Source organism: Anopheles coluzzii, chromosome 2 (assembly GCF_943734685.1).
Source record: "Anopheles coluzzii chromosome 2, AcolN3, whole genome shotgun sequence".
NCBI lineage: Eukaryota > Metazoa > Arthropoda > Insecta > Diptera > Culicidae > Anopheles > Anopheles coluzzii.
This window is the reverse complement of record NC_064670.1, coordinates 16,922,050-16,939,014: the sequence shown is the minus strand read 5'-3', so window position 1 is coordinate 16,939,014 and position 16,965 is coordinate 16,922,050. Positions and strand designations below refer to the sequence as shown.

At 46.9% G+C, this 16,965-nt stretch overlaps 1 protein-coding gene across 14 annotated transcripts in view; it reads left to right on the top strand.

The window, feature by feature from the left end:
• The window catches only part of LOC120947666 (low-density lipoprotein receptor-like), a 159,638-nt gene that overhangs the window by 65,414 nt on the left and 77,259 nt on the right, over positions 1 to 16,965 (top strand). The window contains exons 1-2 of one of the 14 annotated variants that reach the window (XM_040363193.2): positions 4,781 to 4,917; positions 5,625 to 6,131. The exons of 9 other annotated variants lie outside the window; for them this stretch is intronic. In XM_040363193.2, the coding sequence (XP_040219127.2) occupies positions 5,951 to 6,131 (181 nt within the window). In that variant the 5' untranslated portion in view covers positions 4,781 to 4,917; positions 5,625 to 5,950. Of the gene's footprint in view, positions 1 to 4,780; positions 6,132 to 16,965 lie in introns of those variants that run through there. 4 more of the 14 variants (XM_040363192.2, XM_040363191.2, XM_040363190.2 and 1 more) reach the window with 4 other exon arrangements.

The following is a 16,965-nucleotide window of genomic DNA, read 5'->3' as shown; positions in this document are numbered from 1 at the left end:
GTTTAAAGATTTAGTACGATTATCGTAAAATCCTTACCGTGTACAGTATTGTCCTGAATGTGACAAGAATTAGAGCTTATGAATTTATAAGGAAAACTCATTGGATTTTACTTATTCGCTCAGCAAAAGAACAACCCTCTCGTGCATTTGATCATGTCGCCAAAATATTTTTTTTAGACACATAGAAAGCCTTTCTATAGCCTTACCCTTTCGTGGTAATAGAGACGTTTCACCTGATGCTGGACATATTCCACATCCAAAAAGCGTCGACATAGAACTCGCGTGGCAAAAATTCGAAAAGAATGTCTTCAATCTCCCTTCGTGAAACATGAGCGCGTCGTTTGCATGATTTCTTCCCTCCCATGCCGTCGGCAAGAGTTTAAGAAATGAGCGTTCTTTTCCCCCAAGACGCCTATACGCCTCACAGAAGCTGACAGTTTCAACAAAACACTTTTGTTGGGATGAGTTTTTTTGTTGTTGCTTATTTTCTTCCCCTTCCTTGGGAGTTCGTTTGGGAGATCCATTTCCTGCGACTATGATTAGCATATGTTGGAATAAATTACCAGTGTATAGGAAATTTAATAAGCAACAAGCTGCGAGAGCTAAAACGAGCACTCAGTGGTATGCGATAAAGCAACAACAAAAAAACGCAAACAAAAAGATAAAGCTGACACCCTCACGAGAGAATCTAAGTGTGTGACATTGGTGGTGAAATTTTCCTTTTTTTTTCCTCGCTACAGCTCACAGGTGACACCTATGCCGACTGATGGATTCAGGCGCTAGTAAAAAAAAGGAATGGAAAAAGATACGACCGGTGGTTCATGCCATCCCCCAATCGCCCCGGTGGGCATGGTTCGTTGGACATAAGCTCGTGCCGATTTTTAAAGACATGAAATCAAGCGGATGTGCCGTCATGTTGTGAATATTTTATGCTTTATCACTATTACCGGGGGAGGGTTTTTCATAACGATCCGGGGGCTGATATTTTTGAGGATTGTTTTGTCTCTTTCCTTACGGTGTAAGTTCCTAAGGAATGTTTTATGTATAGGCGGCGCTAGGATAAAATTTAAGGCGTTGTATTTTTCTAGTAAACCTTGGTGCATGGCCATGTGTTGCGATAAGGAAAGAAATGTTGTAGTCTGAAAGCTCATACCGGTATTTTGAAATTTAATACATTAGCGATCCTTGGCATTTGTTGAGCCTTACCTTCAATTATATTTGTAATATTCACAAAATGCTCTATCAATTACCCCATCTCACGCGTGCTATAATTAAAATTACAAACACATAATTCTAACTCACATTCGCTGTCACCCAGCATTATCAGCCCATGTTCGACCTAGGTGCCAAATGTATCTTCAATACTTATATTTGCCCTGTACATTATCATCACCGTTCTTCGCAGTGCTTCCATTTTGTTTCTCTTGCACCAGGGAACACACAGGTGGCTGATGATATTTGACATTTGAAGCACGTGGAAAAGAGCAAAAAAAAAACCTACGTGCTTAACAACACCGGCTGAGGACCGTGCTCAAGCACATGTAAGGTGTGGTTAAGTTCATTCTGGGTTGACTTCTTCAACCTATCCCATACACACAACAGCAGCAGCAGGCTGAAGTGTTAAGGTATAGAATATCCTGAAGATGGCAAAAAAGACAACCTCACCGAGTTGTCTCGATACGTACGCAAGGCACACCAAAGAGCGTCACGGTGGCAGGCAGCGCCACCGAGCACGTTGTGGAAGCGTCGTTGACATTGATTGAATTTCTTGTTCCGTAAAGATAATCCTCCCAGCCAGCCCCCCGTGTGCACCCGCGTAAAAACTGTCGGGCCGAAGCTCGAATTTTTATCCTTGGTCGATGTCGCTGTAGCAGTGGAGTTGCGGGTTGGACCGAAGAACGAATTCGTACGTTTGGCTGCCACTTCAGCACGTGCGTACCGTGGGACGAAGAAGTGCGAGGGTAACATATTTGTGCCTATCGCCGGGAAACATATTCGGTGCTGAAGAGAAGAAACTGTCCTCGTCCGCGTTGAGGTGATTTCAGTTCCAATGGGCGTTATTTGAAGGGTGAGAAGGGGTGTTGGGGAAGAAAAAGGGAGAAAAGTCCGAAGTTGTTTTACGGTTTTATTAGCAAAAGCGAAAAGCGAAAGGCCACAAAAAAGGCACACTGTACACACGCACTCGTTAGGCGCACGCGAGTGTGCACATCATCTGTCTTGTTCGACGGCGAACAAAAGCATTCAGCGCGGGATCCAAAGTTTTCCCACTAATGATGCCTTAACATGTCCGCGTATTTCAAGGACCTGATCCGATTTCCTTCACCGGTGTTTGTTGTTCTTTGCCGGCTGCTATTGTTCCTTGCTTTTCGCACGAAACTTTTTGCAGATTAAAGTTTTGCTGGTGCTATGTTTATCTTGGTACCGACTGTACAAACCGATCTGAAGACAGATTGGTGATGGGTGCTTCAAAAATGCGTCATTACCTTTTTCACACGCAATGGAAATTCGATAAGTGCCGACGGTCACCGACGACCGTACCATCGTTTGCCATTTGTAAAACATTTGCTCTCAGCTTGAAGTAGAACTTGATTCTTAACAAACAGCCAGTAGTGGAATTATAGCCGTGTAGTTTACTTTTTGGTAATATTGTGTGCACTTTAAAGATCACAGTTTGCGCAATAGGCAATCAATTCATCCATTTGCTTTTCTAAACGGAAAAGGGAGTACAATTACGGAGCATCTAGCCAGCCTCGAAACCCCTTAAAAGTACGTATATAAAGTAAGACGCTAGTAGGTTTGAAACATGCCAATTTGAAGAATTTTTAACAATAAAAAATCATACAACTTAATTACCTAAACATATTACACTAGCTACAAGAGAGCATACTTCAGCAATCTTAAAAGCGAGCAACATGTCGAAACTCTGACAAAATGTGACAATTTAACCAAATTCAAGGGTCATAAACTGGGAAGTATTCTTGCACTACCGACTGATAGAGAGAGAGAGAGCAAAAGTGAGAGCGAAAGAGATGGAGGGTGAGAGCGCGCAACGGACATGGGCACTATGGAAAATATAATACCATGCCGGGTCGAAATGCGCAGGGGAATCGTTTAGTCGAATACTAGGATGCTCTAAAAAAAGCTTTCACGGCCTCTCGCAACTTTATCCCAGTTGACACGAACGTTACAAAATATCTTAAACATTCGGGGTAGCCCAGGTCCTTCTCCACCCTCTCTTCTCGCTCAAACGAATCTCTGGAGAGGATACTATTATTTTCATTCTTTATCGTAAGGTTGCTATCGCAACGGGAGTAACGTGAGCCTTTATTGTACAGCATCTCCGCTTATGGCACTCGTTTCATTCGCATACATGGATAAACTCTCACAAAAAGGCTATCTAAAGGCACCACCGCTCACTGGAAACTGAGTTGCCTGAAGCCAATGCATTCACCAGGGGAAATTGTGGAACAACTATCGCGCTCAGCACCTGTACCGCCATCATTCACCAGCACGTTTCGTCTGGGTGTATTTACCTTCACGTGTGGAAAGCGTGCGGACTGTGAAAAATGTCCATTACCTGATTGCTTCAATGCACGGCCCCGACTTGGTTTACACTTTTCTTGTTGTTCTGTTTTGCAATGGGAGAATAAAAAAGCATCCATGAACACATGGCAGAGATGACGCTTGGGAAAACCTGGTTGACAAGCTTCCAATTCGGGCTGCAGGGAACTCGTTTTGATTGGCTGCTGTCTATAGTGAAAAGCCGTGCAGTGAAGCAGTTGTAGCTGATGGCGTGGTGCTGGGCGGTATTTATCGGGCCGAACGTGATATGGGTGGCTGGCGTTTGTACGTTCATGAATAAATAATTAGATTCAACAGCTTGTTAGCTCTGAGTTTCGTTGGTTGTATTTGTAAGTGCGATGAAACTTTCTATTTCATTATGATTTTCTTGATGTAAGAAAAAGCCGATCTTGTGACGAGCTCCGTTAAATATATTTGTTGGCATTTAATGATCGTTGCGTATGGCATATTAGTAGCACTTACAGATATTAAACACTTCAAAAGCTCATAATTAAAATATCTCCTAATCAGTAAACCTACCTCAACACACTTTACCGTAAAGTTTGCAGTTATTTTTCGTTGTGCTCCGCAAAGGACGTATGGTTCTTCCGGTGTTCATATCGTGTAACCTTTCTAAACTGATAGCGCGTAACCCTCTGTCCTTAAGCTCAATAATAGATGCCGACGGCAAAGGGCTCCCGCGCCACGAGTAGGTCTCATAGAAAGTATGAAAGAGAATAAGCTTACCACTCATTTCGCCACTTCCACTGGGGCATTTCTTATCAAATCGAGTCACTCGATTATATTAGCTGAAGAGACCTGCCACGAGCCACAGGCATCTCCAGCGCGTTGAGTGGTGGCTAACCAATCTGACATTGGAAGCGACACGGTACCCAGTCGCTCAATTCCTGCAGTGATAACACGAAATTCCCTAGTAATATGAATTGCAACAAGGTCCAAGGCGCCCACCGATAAGCATGGAGGATAGAAGGCCTTCCCACATTCTGAACCCCGAGAGCACAAGAGAAAGAGAGACGAGACCAGGCACAGCATCCAACGCCGTGCGAGATCAAAACCGCGAGAGCTATCGCTGAGCGCCCGAATCGGAATGAGATGCTGGGGAAAAATCGATGATAATCGTCGTCCCTGAAAGAGTGCTAGCCCTTCGGACCTGGGTATCTCCCGCTGCAGAGCAGAGAGCAGAAGTTTGCAACGAAAGGACCGATTCAGTATGTTAGTGCATCTCGTGGCGTAATGACTGCGAGTCTGAACGGTCGCTTCATACTGCGAGATCCTTAGTCGTGTGCTGACTCCGTTGTTGCAATTTCAACAGAAGAAAATAAAACTAGCTGCACGGTAGGACTGTAAAACTGTGAGTGTAGTGTTTTGGTGGTGAGAAGTGGGTACGTTTGGGAGAAATTTGCTACGAACGTTGGCAAACGCAAATTCATTTGCTAGAACAAGTGTTTATCTGTGTGTTGTAATACTATAACTGCATGTAAAACTATTTTAAGTGGCTTTTCATGCAGCCCTTCCAGCAGCATCTCCGCTTCTCACAGCGAGAATCTGTCACTGCAAACTGAAAAGACGATAGAAGATATTTAGCGTTGAGTTGTCCTGTGTTGTTTAATCTGTTTTATCTTCCTGGTGCGAGCAGTTTGTTGCATCATACAGTAGACGCCGTGTCATTGCAAAGAGAGATTGATTAATTATGTGAAAGTTGTCAGCCCGTAGCAACGTGACATTCGCGCCAACGTTCCAATCCAGTCTGACGATCTCCGACCTCGTCTTCCGTTGCAATTCAGCTGATAGGTTGCAGTGGCTCAGTTGCATCATATGATAAGTTGCTGTTTGAACGTGTTGTGGTGATTGAAGTGTATCTGAGCGCTTGGGTGAGCGTGTGTGCTATCAATAAAAAGAGAAAGAGAGAGATAGAGAGAGATAGAGAGAGAGAAAGAAGAGAAGAGAAAGAGAGTGAATTTATGCGGCGGCACTTTGACCATAAGACGGAAAGGTGCTAAAAGTATAAATGATTTTATAGTATTTTCTTCACATCATCCTAGCATCGTAGCGTTCTGGCAAGATTACAGCAGAGTGTAAGAATTGATTAGCCCACACGAAACATTTCGACATCCCGTGCCGTGGCAAGTGATTGTTGCATGAGTGCATATGTGTTGTGATACTGACCGAGCCGTAAGCAAAATATAGCAGAGGGGTCGCTAAGGTGATCCTCGATTTGGGCCGATAAGTTGGGCTGTTTGCAAAGTGTACCGGCACCAGCCCGCCAATAGAGGTGTTTGCGAACCGTCCTGCAGCACACTCTGCGTCCCTGTTACCGGAGGGGGACAGTCTTGGCAGTGTGAAAGATTAATCGAAACCGGCCAGCACGATGAAGCTCCGTGTGGCAATCACGTTCGGGCTGATCAGTGCCATCCTGGTGAACTACGTCCAATCGGCCATCCCCGTGCAACCGACGACGACGACGACAACCACTGCGAAGAGCATACTGGCGACTACGTCCGCGGTGCCATCGCTTAGGGTTTTTGGCAAACCATCGTCATCGAGTGAAGGTAATCCACATCAAGCAGTTGTGAATATTCCCATCAGCAGGAAGCTTTTACCCCTTAACGCTCTTCGAGTGGCAAAAGATATAAATTGAGCATTGCGAGGGCAAACTCGGCTCGAAGTGATCAAGCAAAATCGTACGATATTTCAAAGCTACCCAAGCGCAAGCCCGATGGTGATTCTTTCCTTTTAAACAAGTTTCGAGCTTGTTAGAAACTGAGCAGCAGCCTAGTAAAAGTATTGCAAAATCGGACCTAGTCGGGGGAAGAAGCGGTTTGGCTAGCTAAGTTAAGTTTCTTATCATGGTCTGTCCACCACGCTTGTCGCGTCCACCAACTCGGATCAGAAAACAAAACGGCTACGAATTAATACCGAAGGCGGCAAACAAACAAACATGGCAAGCAAAAAGCAAAACTTTGCGCCCGCCTGGCTTAGGGGGTTTCTCCTACCATGTTTTCCCTTCCGAAACGTCTCGAGTCCGGGCAGCAAATCCGCACCAGAGAGTTGGTGGTTTGTTTTTGGGGGAGAAATTTCGGTGCGGCCCCCGGAAGGACGATGTTGTTGTTTTATGCTGTTCCCCGTCTGCCCTGTTCGCTTTCCCGGCACACCACAGCAGCAGCAGCCAAACGGGATGGCTGCAATGGCTGAGCAGATACGGAGAGCTGGAAATAAATGCGCTGGTTGGAGTCACTATCCCAACAGCCGCAAAGGGAGAAAAAACGCTGAACGCCACCAAAACTAAGCCAACCATTTCCCGCTGGGTTCGGTATTTGTGTAAATGCTTCTCCGTTTTTATCCTCGTATTTTTTTCTACATGTATGTTTATTCTTCTCCGTCTGGTCTGATGCATGGCAGTGAAGAGTTCTTCCTTGTGTAGTTCGCTGTCGTTGTTCGATAGTCCGTCTCGCGCTCTCCCTCGCATCGTTACATCGGCACAACACACCCGCATATAGAGCCAGGGAAAAACGGACAGGCGTAAGCTACCCTCCCTCTAGCACGTCTAGCCACCATCGCATTGCCCTTTTGCACTGGTTCGGCCGTCAAACTTCAGCAATGAATTAATTCGTCAAAATCGAAAAACTTTTTTATTAAAACAAACACACCATGCCGCCCCGTCGTCGCCCGGGCAATGTCGGACAACTTTTTTTTTTGTTGCTGTCGATCTTTCCTTTCCCCCGTCCGAGCCGCCAACAAACCCCGAAAGCGGACGGATGGAATGCGAAAGCTCTCCCGGGTACGGAAAAGGGTCGCGGCGTGTGTGTGTGTTGCTGCAGGTCGGATCTGGATCAGGTGGCCTATTGAGAGGTGCGGCGGCACGAGTGGTTGATTTGTTGGCCAAGAAGTTTTGCGGCTCGACTGGGCTGTGATCAATCTTCCATCCGGTCCGGTTGACCCAGTGTGCCAGGTTGGAGGGTGATTGAAAAGTTTGCGGCAAGAACCATATCCTTCCCCGAGGGCCGCCCGGGGCATGTGTGCGGCGCTGGTTGACTAGCGCTGCCGTTGCTGCTTCTCGAACTTTTCTCGATGACATTTGCCAACAAATCACTTCATCAAAAGTGATTAGTCATCGTTACAGTGTCACGCTCGGGACTCTTGTGGGAGCTTTGCCGTGCCGTGGTGATCATGAAACTCGCGGGGTCCTGCATAGGGAAACGGTCCGCAGAATGCATATCTCGATGGTAGCGCTATCACCGCCATCTTCGTGGTGCTGCCCGCGGCACAAACTTTGTGCGTTTCTTGGCGCGTCGAGATGGCTCATCTCCCACTTTCGCTCCGACCGTAAGCGTCGTATCTCCGCTCCGCAGTTCCATCGATAGCATACTTGCCATTTTGTTTTTTTTTTCGTTTTTACACATCGCCGTCTTGGCTTGCAACGATCCGGGGACGCGCATCAATCGGTACGGGGGGCGCTTTGTGGTTTGTGGTAAGCGCAAAACTTCAATATTAAACATAATGCATGATTTGGCTTTTCGCAGCTTTTGCCGAAGCTACCGGCAGCTGGAAACAGGACAGACTGGGGGCGGCGAGGCACCATAACACGTGCCAGCTAATGGAAGGAATGGAATGGAAGGAAGGAGATCTGTGTTGGTGTGTGTGTGTCTGTTTGTGCACCTCACGCTTAGTGGCGCTCCAGTCGGGTGACCAGTCCAAGAGCCGCAGCAACTTCTCGCACACTGTTGTTGCAAAACTTCTGGCTCTGTGCGCTGGGAAAAGCAGTGCGATGTTAGCTTTTTACGCTCACTTTTTTCCATAAACTTGCCGCGTAATATGGTTCCTACCGTGCTACCGTTCCTTCCTCCGGTCCCCGCGGTGCAAAGTTTCGTTCGACGAAAGCAAGCGCGATGATGGAAATAAAGTCGCTCGCTAAGACACCGGTTTTGGGTGAGACGGTGCTGTAGATGGTGATACGGTTACATCTTGCGCACTGCCAGCCCGGCTCCGCTAGTGGCAAGCTTCGATAGCGATAAACGAACGAAGAAGCAAAAACAAAAACCACCACAACATTTATTACAAACAGCGGATAATCTACATCGCGGGCAAATCCTGGTGCGAAGACTGCTCTCGGTAATGCCAGTGACGAAACGTCCGGTGCGTAAAACCTTGGAGCAATTTGTGCGCCTTACTTTGTGTCCTCTATTTTGTCTTCTTATTTTTACTCTAAGCGGCCCAGACCCGAAATCGTCCCAAATCCGCTACGAAATCCTATTAAAGATTTCCCATTGCTTTGGCAATAGAAACGGAAATACAATTTAGCAAAGCAGCGCTGTTCGTATAAATCTCTCATTTGGATTAGCATTTTAAATTGTGCTCCCATTCTAGCGCATGCCGGACTACTCTAATGTGTGTTTGTATGTGGGTGGGTGGGTGTATCGAGCAAAAAAAAAAAAAAAGTTTTCTCATTTTGCACAGCTGTCTAATTTGATTGCGGAGGTAACGAGTAAAGTTTAGCGCTTAGCTAGGTTAATGAGTGGAGTTTACACGTTGCCACCCGCAATCCACGGACCACGTTTGCACCGGCGGACTGCACAGTGTGTGAGCACGGGTAGGAAAGTTGTTATAAAATAACCGGTTGCACTGTGTGCAAGCTTAGTGCAGCTGCTATTATTCAGCCACGCGAGTGTCGTACGCGCGTATAGTTTTAAGGTGTAGCAAAATATTGTCCCGAACCATACTGGCTGAATGTTGCGCACGGGTGGAAGAAATGCTGCACAATAAATCACAACAAGCCGTCAACGTTTTGAGACCGTTTCGAGCGAACGTCCTGCGTTTTCCACGAAGGGCCAAACACTGCTTCCTGCTGTTGCGAGTCTCAAGTGATCAATTTGTTTATTCATCCTGCTTCCGGTACAGATTTGTACGATATCTTTCTCTTCCATGTTGTAAACCAAATACTCGAAACATACGGCGCTTCAGAACAGGCTGCAACCATGGCACTGGCAAGCTGAAGCGACTTTCGCTACAACAGTGTACATAGGTTGGAGCATTCTCGCGGGAATACGCCGGTGGTACCTTTTGCTGGTACTTGGCGCAGGAAGATCATTTTGTCCATATTCAAATGGTCGTATCGTCTGCAACGATGCAAACGCTGAGGGCCGGCGCGGTGATTGCATCAGACAAATGATTTCCATCAACGCTGATTCTCAATGCCAATCGTCTCTTTCTGCGCTCCAAACAATGAGTAGCAAAGAGTGACAGTTGTCGCTCACCTTGCAGCACTTAATCATATTCGATTTAAAACGTTACCAAAGAAACGCACAAAAGGGAAGTGTGAAGGCTCCCCGGGGTAGCTAGGGCTAGGGTAGTCACTTCAACGTCGCTGTGCAAGGTTCGTACCGACGTACCTGCAATCGGCGGCTGTCCAGTCGTTAGTGTAAATTCATTGAACTTAATTGCATTTTATAGTGCTGGATGAAAGAATAGCACTTGTATGCGTAACCGTGGTAGCACACCGCCCCTGACGCAAACTACAATTGGGATGAATATTGAAAGAGCCTACGAGGAATGTAATCAGAGGGCGCGGATTTGTGGAGCATTCGAAAGAGGGGACACGAGGTGTAATGAGCCAGTGTTACTTCTCCTTGCGGGCGAGACCGGCTGGACTGATGTAATTCTTGCCACCAGTTGAGTATCCTAGTCCGCTTTACCCATTACTTCCCGACGTAAACGTCGCGCGCCGGGAACAATCGTATCGATCCCAAACCACCCGGCAAACTGGCAGCGAACTGTCCAACACCTTGAAACGTTCGATATTGGACTTACATTTGAAACGCATCTCGGCGGAACTAATGAACCAGTTAACATGAAAATGAAGTTGCCAGGCCCGATCGTTATGAATGCTGCGCGCGAGCTAAGTGTCGAACTGAACTGAAGTTTTCCCCTGTGCAGACGCATTCTCTTCCCGAGCGCGTTTGCTTGCCCTTATCTTCTGCCCGACGATTGTGTTCTTGGCCCGGGCCCGGCCAGGAGATGCACAACGACCGATAAAATTCACAACCCGTTTTTGTCGCCACTCAGTCACTGACAACCATTTAGTGGTAATGGATTCATTCGTTCGTTCTGCCCCGTCTGCCGCGGAGTGCCCATCAACGGATCCATCGATTCTGGCGTGACGCTGGTTTCTCGCAAGCGTTACTGCACTCTCATCGATCCCTTGCAGAATCCAGTTTCCGCGTTCCAGTTTCCTCGTTTGGAGGTTCGCAAGTTTTCGCACTGTGCCGGAGTGTGGAGCACTGTGAAGGTCACTATCGTTTATTGGTTGGGCGTGACTTGCAAAAAGCGTGCGGGCTAGATAGGACACGCCGTCGCAGTGTGGTTGGAGCGCTTAATATTGATTATATTTTAAGGAAGCAGTTTTTGTGGCAGAGCAAACCGGAAGTCCGGAATCTTTTCATCCTACGGTTTAGCTCGGCTGACGAGAGACGCTCGCCTTAGTAACCTGTGTAATTAATGACGTTTCGAGCTGATTTTTACTGGGGAAAACACAAATCTATTGTCTTCAATCCTTCAGCTACACTCCCGAATGACGCTGAAGTAGTAAGAGGTTTGCTGGATCGATTGATATTATTTGTTTGGTTTTGGTTGGTTTCCTGATTGTGGATTGAATATAATAAAAGCTGTTTTATTCGCTCCACCTGGCAACGTGGTTTTCACGGCAATGCTTTTTATTGATTCTACCCATTGCGTATTGTTATCTGCGAACAATAAAGGATTCTTTTATTGCCTCCCTTTGTGAAGCCCATAAATTGGAGCTCATTCAAATTTGTCCTTTGCGATGGGGATTGCTATCCAGCGCCAAGTTGCCATGGTACAGGTACGCATGAAATATTGCTGCTTTTACTTTTACTGGAACTATTTTTAGGATTATGCATATGCATTCCTTTGGCTTATTGAACAGGTGACATTGTTATGCAAACATTTTTAAACATATTATCATAATTTTTCATGCACATTTCAGCTCAATAAACAACAATACACACTAAAATATTGTGCATAGTTTCAGTAAATTACCTTATTTCCCCTTTAAAAATCGCTCCATTCACCGCGTTAACATTGCCAAATGAACCATTTCTCTGATACGATTCAAATATTTACAAAGTAATTATAGTGGAGAGCACGGGTCGTAAATATGATTCTCAGATCCGCATAATTGTTACCATTCCAAGCATACCGATTGTACCACACACCCGATTGCCTTCCAGCTCGATTGTCAACAGTCAAGGAGGAATGCTTAGAAGCGAAGGGTCGCACCAATTGCCTGCGAGTGTATCCTTACACAAAGCAGACTTACATCATTGTCACTTGCTCTGAAACCCAATAGGAGCATTGTGCTGCAAGATGTGTCATAAAACAAACTATCCCAAGCGCACCGAGCGCAAACGAAGCCATTAAATCGCAACAGGGTCTCGGGTCACGACCGGCAAGAGAGATTGGTTCGAGTGGCCCACTTCGGTCGCTCCATCCTCGCAGTGTGTGTAAGTGTGTGAGGATTAAGCTTTTAATTTGCACAAAGCCATTGGCTGAATGCATAAATCAGTGCTTTAAGCACCGTACCATCGTGCCCGTGTCTGCACGCATCGGGGTGCCTACAATGGAAACTCGGAGATGCATCTCTTTTCCATAGTGTCCATTGTCGGCCTCAATGTGTGATGCTGTCTCGTGTACGGAGAGCGCATCATCCCTTGCACCCTGTGAAGAAAGAGCTATGAGCAGCAACGCTCGGTTGGATGTTGCCGATGGAAAATCGGATACAACCTTTTAGCAATGAACCGTGATGGGGTACGCATTCACATTTGTCCCTATGTGGATGAAGGAGTAGGAAACGGTACCATCGGATTAGACAGTTTAATGCCTTTGGACGTTGGTTTGCAAGCTGTGACTGGGTTTATATCAACATTTTTGTGGCACATTACTACAGCCGAAGTGGAGCACTTAGTTCACAAACCACATCTGGAAGAATATTTAATTGCTGGAGCAGCATAGGCGCTATCATCATAGCATGCATAACCTAAGTACATAGATTTGCATGATATACGTGAAGTGGAACTGTTTTGAAACGATATAAAAGTATGGAATAGAAACCAGTTTTAAAAATATATTGTATACATTGTTTTTTACACGTGGTTCTTAAATATTCAACTAATCAAATTGATATTAAACTCTTAAATAGTACATTACGAACCATCGAAATGCGAAGCTTTCTTCGTCCAAGTCAAAAAGGATAAAAAGGATGGAAGGGTAATACAAGTAGTAATCTTTCATCGTCATCCCCGACTAAGTATCTGTTCGCTTTGAGCTTTGATGTTTTGTCTTGACAAATGTATTTGGATTTTGAACACAATTACTTACGGCCCCAAACTGGAATGATGTCAAAGATGAAACATTTTGATTTTCTGGTAAATGGAAACGAAGTCGAACCGGTCTGCTAAATCCTTCGCCAAACAATGTTAAGGGTTTTCTCATCATCCAAACCATGAAATTGTGGTTATGTTTTTTGCTATCTCGAATGCCGTCCAGCTTTAGATTATAAATGTCCGGTTTGTGTGAGATTGATTAAATTAATATTTTTCTTAAGGGCGCCTTATTTTTCAGCACAAAAAGGAATGCCACCGTTGCACGATAACCTGGAATGGAAAGGGGAAAAACGGACACGTGGCGTATACCGTGGACATAAATTGCATTATCATTTTTCGGATTCCCATTATGCGGGAAAGCATATTTCACGATGTTGCTGCCTGAGTAACCGTACCGATGGCCGGCTCCTGCCGTTCACTCACTCCATTAGACGCAACTTGGCAATGACAGACGGCCAGTTTTGTAGCCAAGCAGCTTCGGCTGGTGCGGTCGAACAAACAAGAGAGAGAGATAGAAAAAAACGAAGGAAAGACGAACGGTTTTTCTAGGAAGCGTCGGTAAAATTCAGACCCTTAAACAAACAGGCCGTGTTTTGTAGCTGTCGGTTTTTGCTCTATTTCGTAATAGTGTTTAGAGTGTGAGAAATGGGCAAAGCACAGCAAAACAATAGCAAATGGTCCTTTCATAATGTCCCCGGCAGGGTTTATAGGACATTTGGTAAATATATCTTTTTACGGTCGAGCTGAAGTGGAGTTGATGTACGAGTTTCACGATAAATTGCACTCACGCAAATCATATTTACGTATCGTTTTGATGCACATGAAACACAACGCACATGGAAGGCGAAAGATGTTTTAAAAACCATGTGGTTGAATTACCTGTCCATAACCATTTGGCTCGTCGTATAGAATGAAACATTTCCACGAAAATGTGCGCCAAAACAAAACGTTATCCATACATGTCACCAACGCAAAACATAACACCCAGCCTACGACAAGTATACATTTGAATAGACCAAAGGCAGTCCAGCGGAAACAGGGGAAACGTCCAACACGAACAGAGCACGCACGCTCATGAAGTGCGCAAAACTTTATCGTACGATGTGCGAAAAATATCGGATGGTCAAAGCCGAGCCCGCGCTAAACGAGATGACGGGCGAAACTGGGCACGTCCAGTGCGAAAAGCAAATGCCAAATTAGATTTCCGCTGATGGCAACCGTGCCGTTGCCGCACGCACATCGAGACATCGCGCCTGTCTCCCTGCTAGGTACGCGAAACGGTGCTCGAGAATATCATATTTCTTGGCGTTTTCGGCTTTCATCGGTGCACAGAAGAGCAGCACCGAAGCGAGAAAGCTTTCGCCGGCCTAGCAAGCGGCTTCGTTTATCAAAAACTGTGCGGAACTTGTCTGCTCGGTTGCTTTTCTTTTTTGTTCGTCCCATTCTTTTCTTCAAAGGCACATACCAAACGTTTTGGAGGGTGGGAGGATTGCTCGTTTGGAAACCGACCAGCAGCCAGCAGCAGTGCTCGGCCGCAGAAGAAACTGACCAACATGGTCCGACCGCCGGCCCAGCTCAGCAACAGCTGCGTTTGTGGCCAGCTCCGGCGTCCGGAAATAAATCAAAGTCAGTGAAAGTTCCGCACTCAATAAACATTGCTCGGAACAGTAAAGTCCACAGTAAGTATGGGTGTGTGTGTGTGTGTGAGTATGCGTGGCCGAGGGGGATCAAACAAGGCGCGCAAACACAATTGGCACAACGAACATTCCGGCACTTCGGCTCGACCCCGGGACGGCAGGGAATGTCCGGGGCATTGGAAAAGCGGCATGACGACCATTGAATTGGAGCTACTCCAACTTTGCGCCATGTTTGCAGGCATTTGGGCAGTTTGAAACAACACATGTACACACGCAGACACGTACGGAGAGCCCAGAAAAGTGGTCTATTTCAAGCTGCTGCACTGTACGGCAAAATTGCAGCCAGGAAGTTTACAATAATGTGGTATGTAACACACTCCACCACTGTTACCTACGTTGTTCGGCCGGGGGCGAGAACTGAGTGGAACAAAGCGGGGAACAATTGTGAAGGAAAACAGTACCGGCAACAAACGAAAGTAGAAACAAAGAGAAAACAATGTCCTAAACGCAACGCTCGACAAATAAACATGGTACTCGGCACATCGATCCGAGTCCGGATCTACACCGTGGTCCGAAGAGTGTAGGTAGCATTCTACGGGAATGTGCTACAAATAGAGCACTTGGCGGACGGTGTTATCGTGCACAGTTCATCAGTGCCCTACTACCCCTCCCTGCATATTACGCTAAATAGAGCCTGGAACTGGAGAACGGGGGTCTGCAGGTGACCCAAGGAGGTGCGTCCGAGTACCGGAGTGCCCAATTTTCGCTCATCATCGCCGTCATCGTGCCGTGTGGACCTGGGCAGGACCTATTGTTATCGTTTTGTGGGCTCTATTTTCGGAGTCCCCGTCGTCTGACTATGTCCTCGGTTCTAGCCGCAAATGAACAACGAGTCTTCCCGATGCCCTCCTTCCCTCTCTGGGCGTGGGCCAAGAAGAATGGCTACGGACGGTGACGATGTCGTTTCCATTGTGGCGAAACACAATCCCTCCGGTTTCGGATGGGAAGATTTTTGTGTGACCGTCCAAACCCGACCGTGTGCCACCGGTGCTGGCCAAAGAAGTGCCGTCTCGGCCGCACGACACCGGTTGCAATGAACACACACATACACACACGGGAACAAACGAAGCTGGCGACACACCGGTAAGCTGCACCAACCAAACATCGCCCGAAAGTAATCGTGCTAAGCGAACGAAGCGCATCCCTGGACACGTCCTCTTTGCCTCCTCTCCCGTTGGTGTCCGAAGGGATGAGTTGCTATAAATTATTGGATGACTGCGGGTATTATGGTACCGGGCTTTATGGTCGCCGGCCATTGTACGATAGTGGAGCAGTTAATACCGAGATCTTGTGCCACCCGGGTTCTACCTTCACTACCACCACAAACGTGGGCTAAACAAGCGGACATAGACACACACACACACACATGTGTACATCCATCTCCACGGACCTACCTTTTCCGCTGTGCAGCGTTTTGTGAACCCGAAAGCCGAACTTGTACTACTTTCGCGCCGAAAGTTAGTGATCCCCGTGGGAAAACTAACGCGCGTAGATTCGGCAGCATACAGCAGCTTCGTGTGCCCAGTTTTCTGCGGTTATCTGGTGCCAACCGCTGCTTTGCCGCCCCGAAGGCATGAGTGAGTCATGTATTTTGCCGGTGAAATGGCAAAACCAACGGCGAACGGAATCTCTGGCAGTCGGATCGCTCATAAAATGAATGGCTGGACCATTTCCCGTAGACCCTCGCCACGTGTGCGTTTGTCTGTGTGTGTGTGTGTACATTTGGTGTGTTGATTTTATCACCGCACTATCTCCCGGCTATATGAAAGCGAAATAGCTACAACTAAAACTTTATCGCCGACGGTACTGTGGCGGTGGTGTGGTGACATTTAAAACCAGCGAAAAACGTTTCCTCGCCCTCGCTTTAACGCCATAGGCGCCAAACGCTATCGTGGTACAGTTCGTACCCGTACACCGTGTTGCCATTGTTTGAAACTCGATGAGCTCGTTACACTACCCAGCCTAACCCCCTCACCAACTACGCCATCTAATGGAGCCCGTTCGGGACCTCCGGGAGTTCGATGAATCCCGCACGAGCCGGTACCTTCATCTTGACCCGTTTCTGTTGACGACGGAGCTGCCGCGTACCGGTTTTGGTTTCCGTGCTTCCGCCGTAAGCAGATCGATCTCAAACCACACTGGCAAAGGGAGTTCATCAACTTCCCCGGTGACCTTACGCGGTGTGCCATGACCGAGCGACCACCCATTTTCGCGGACCGGTTCCGCTACCGAACTCGGCTCACAACCATCTCTGGGGTAACTTGGATGCATCTTGCACTCCCCAAAATGGG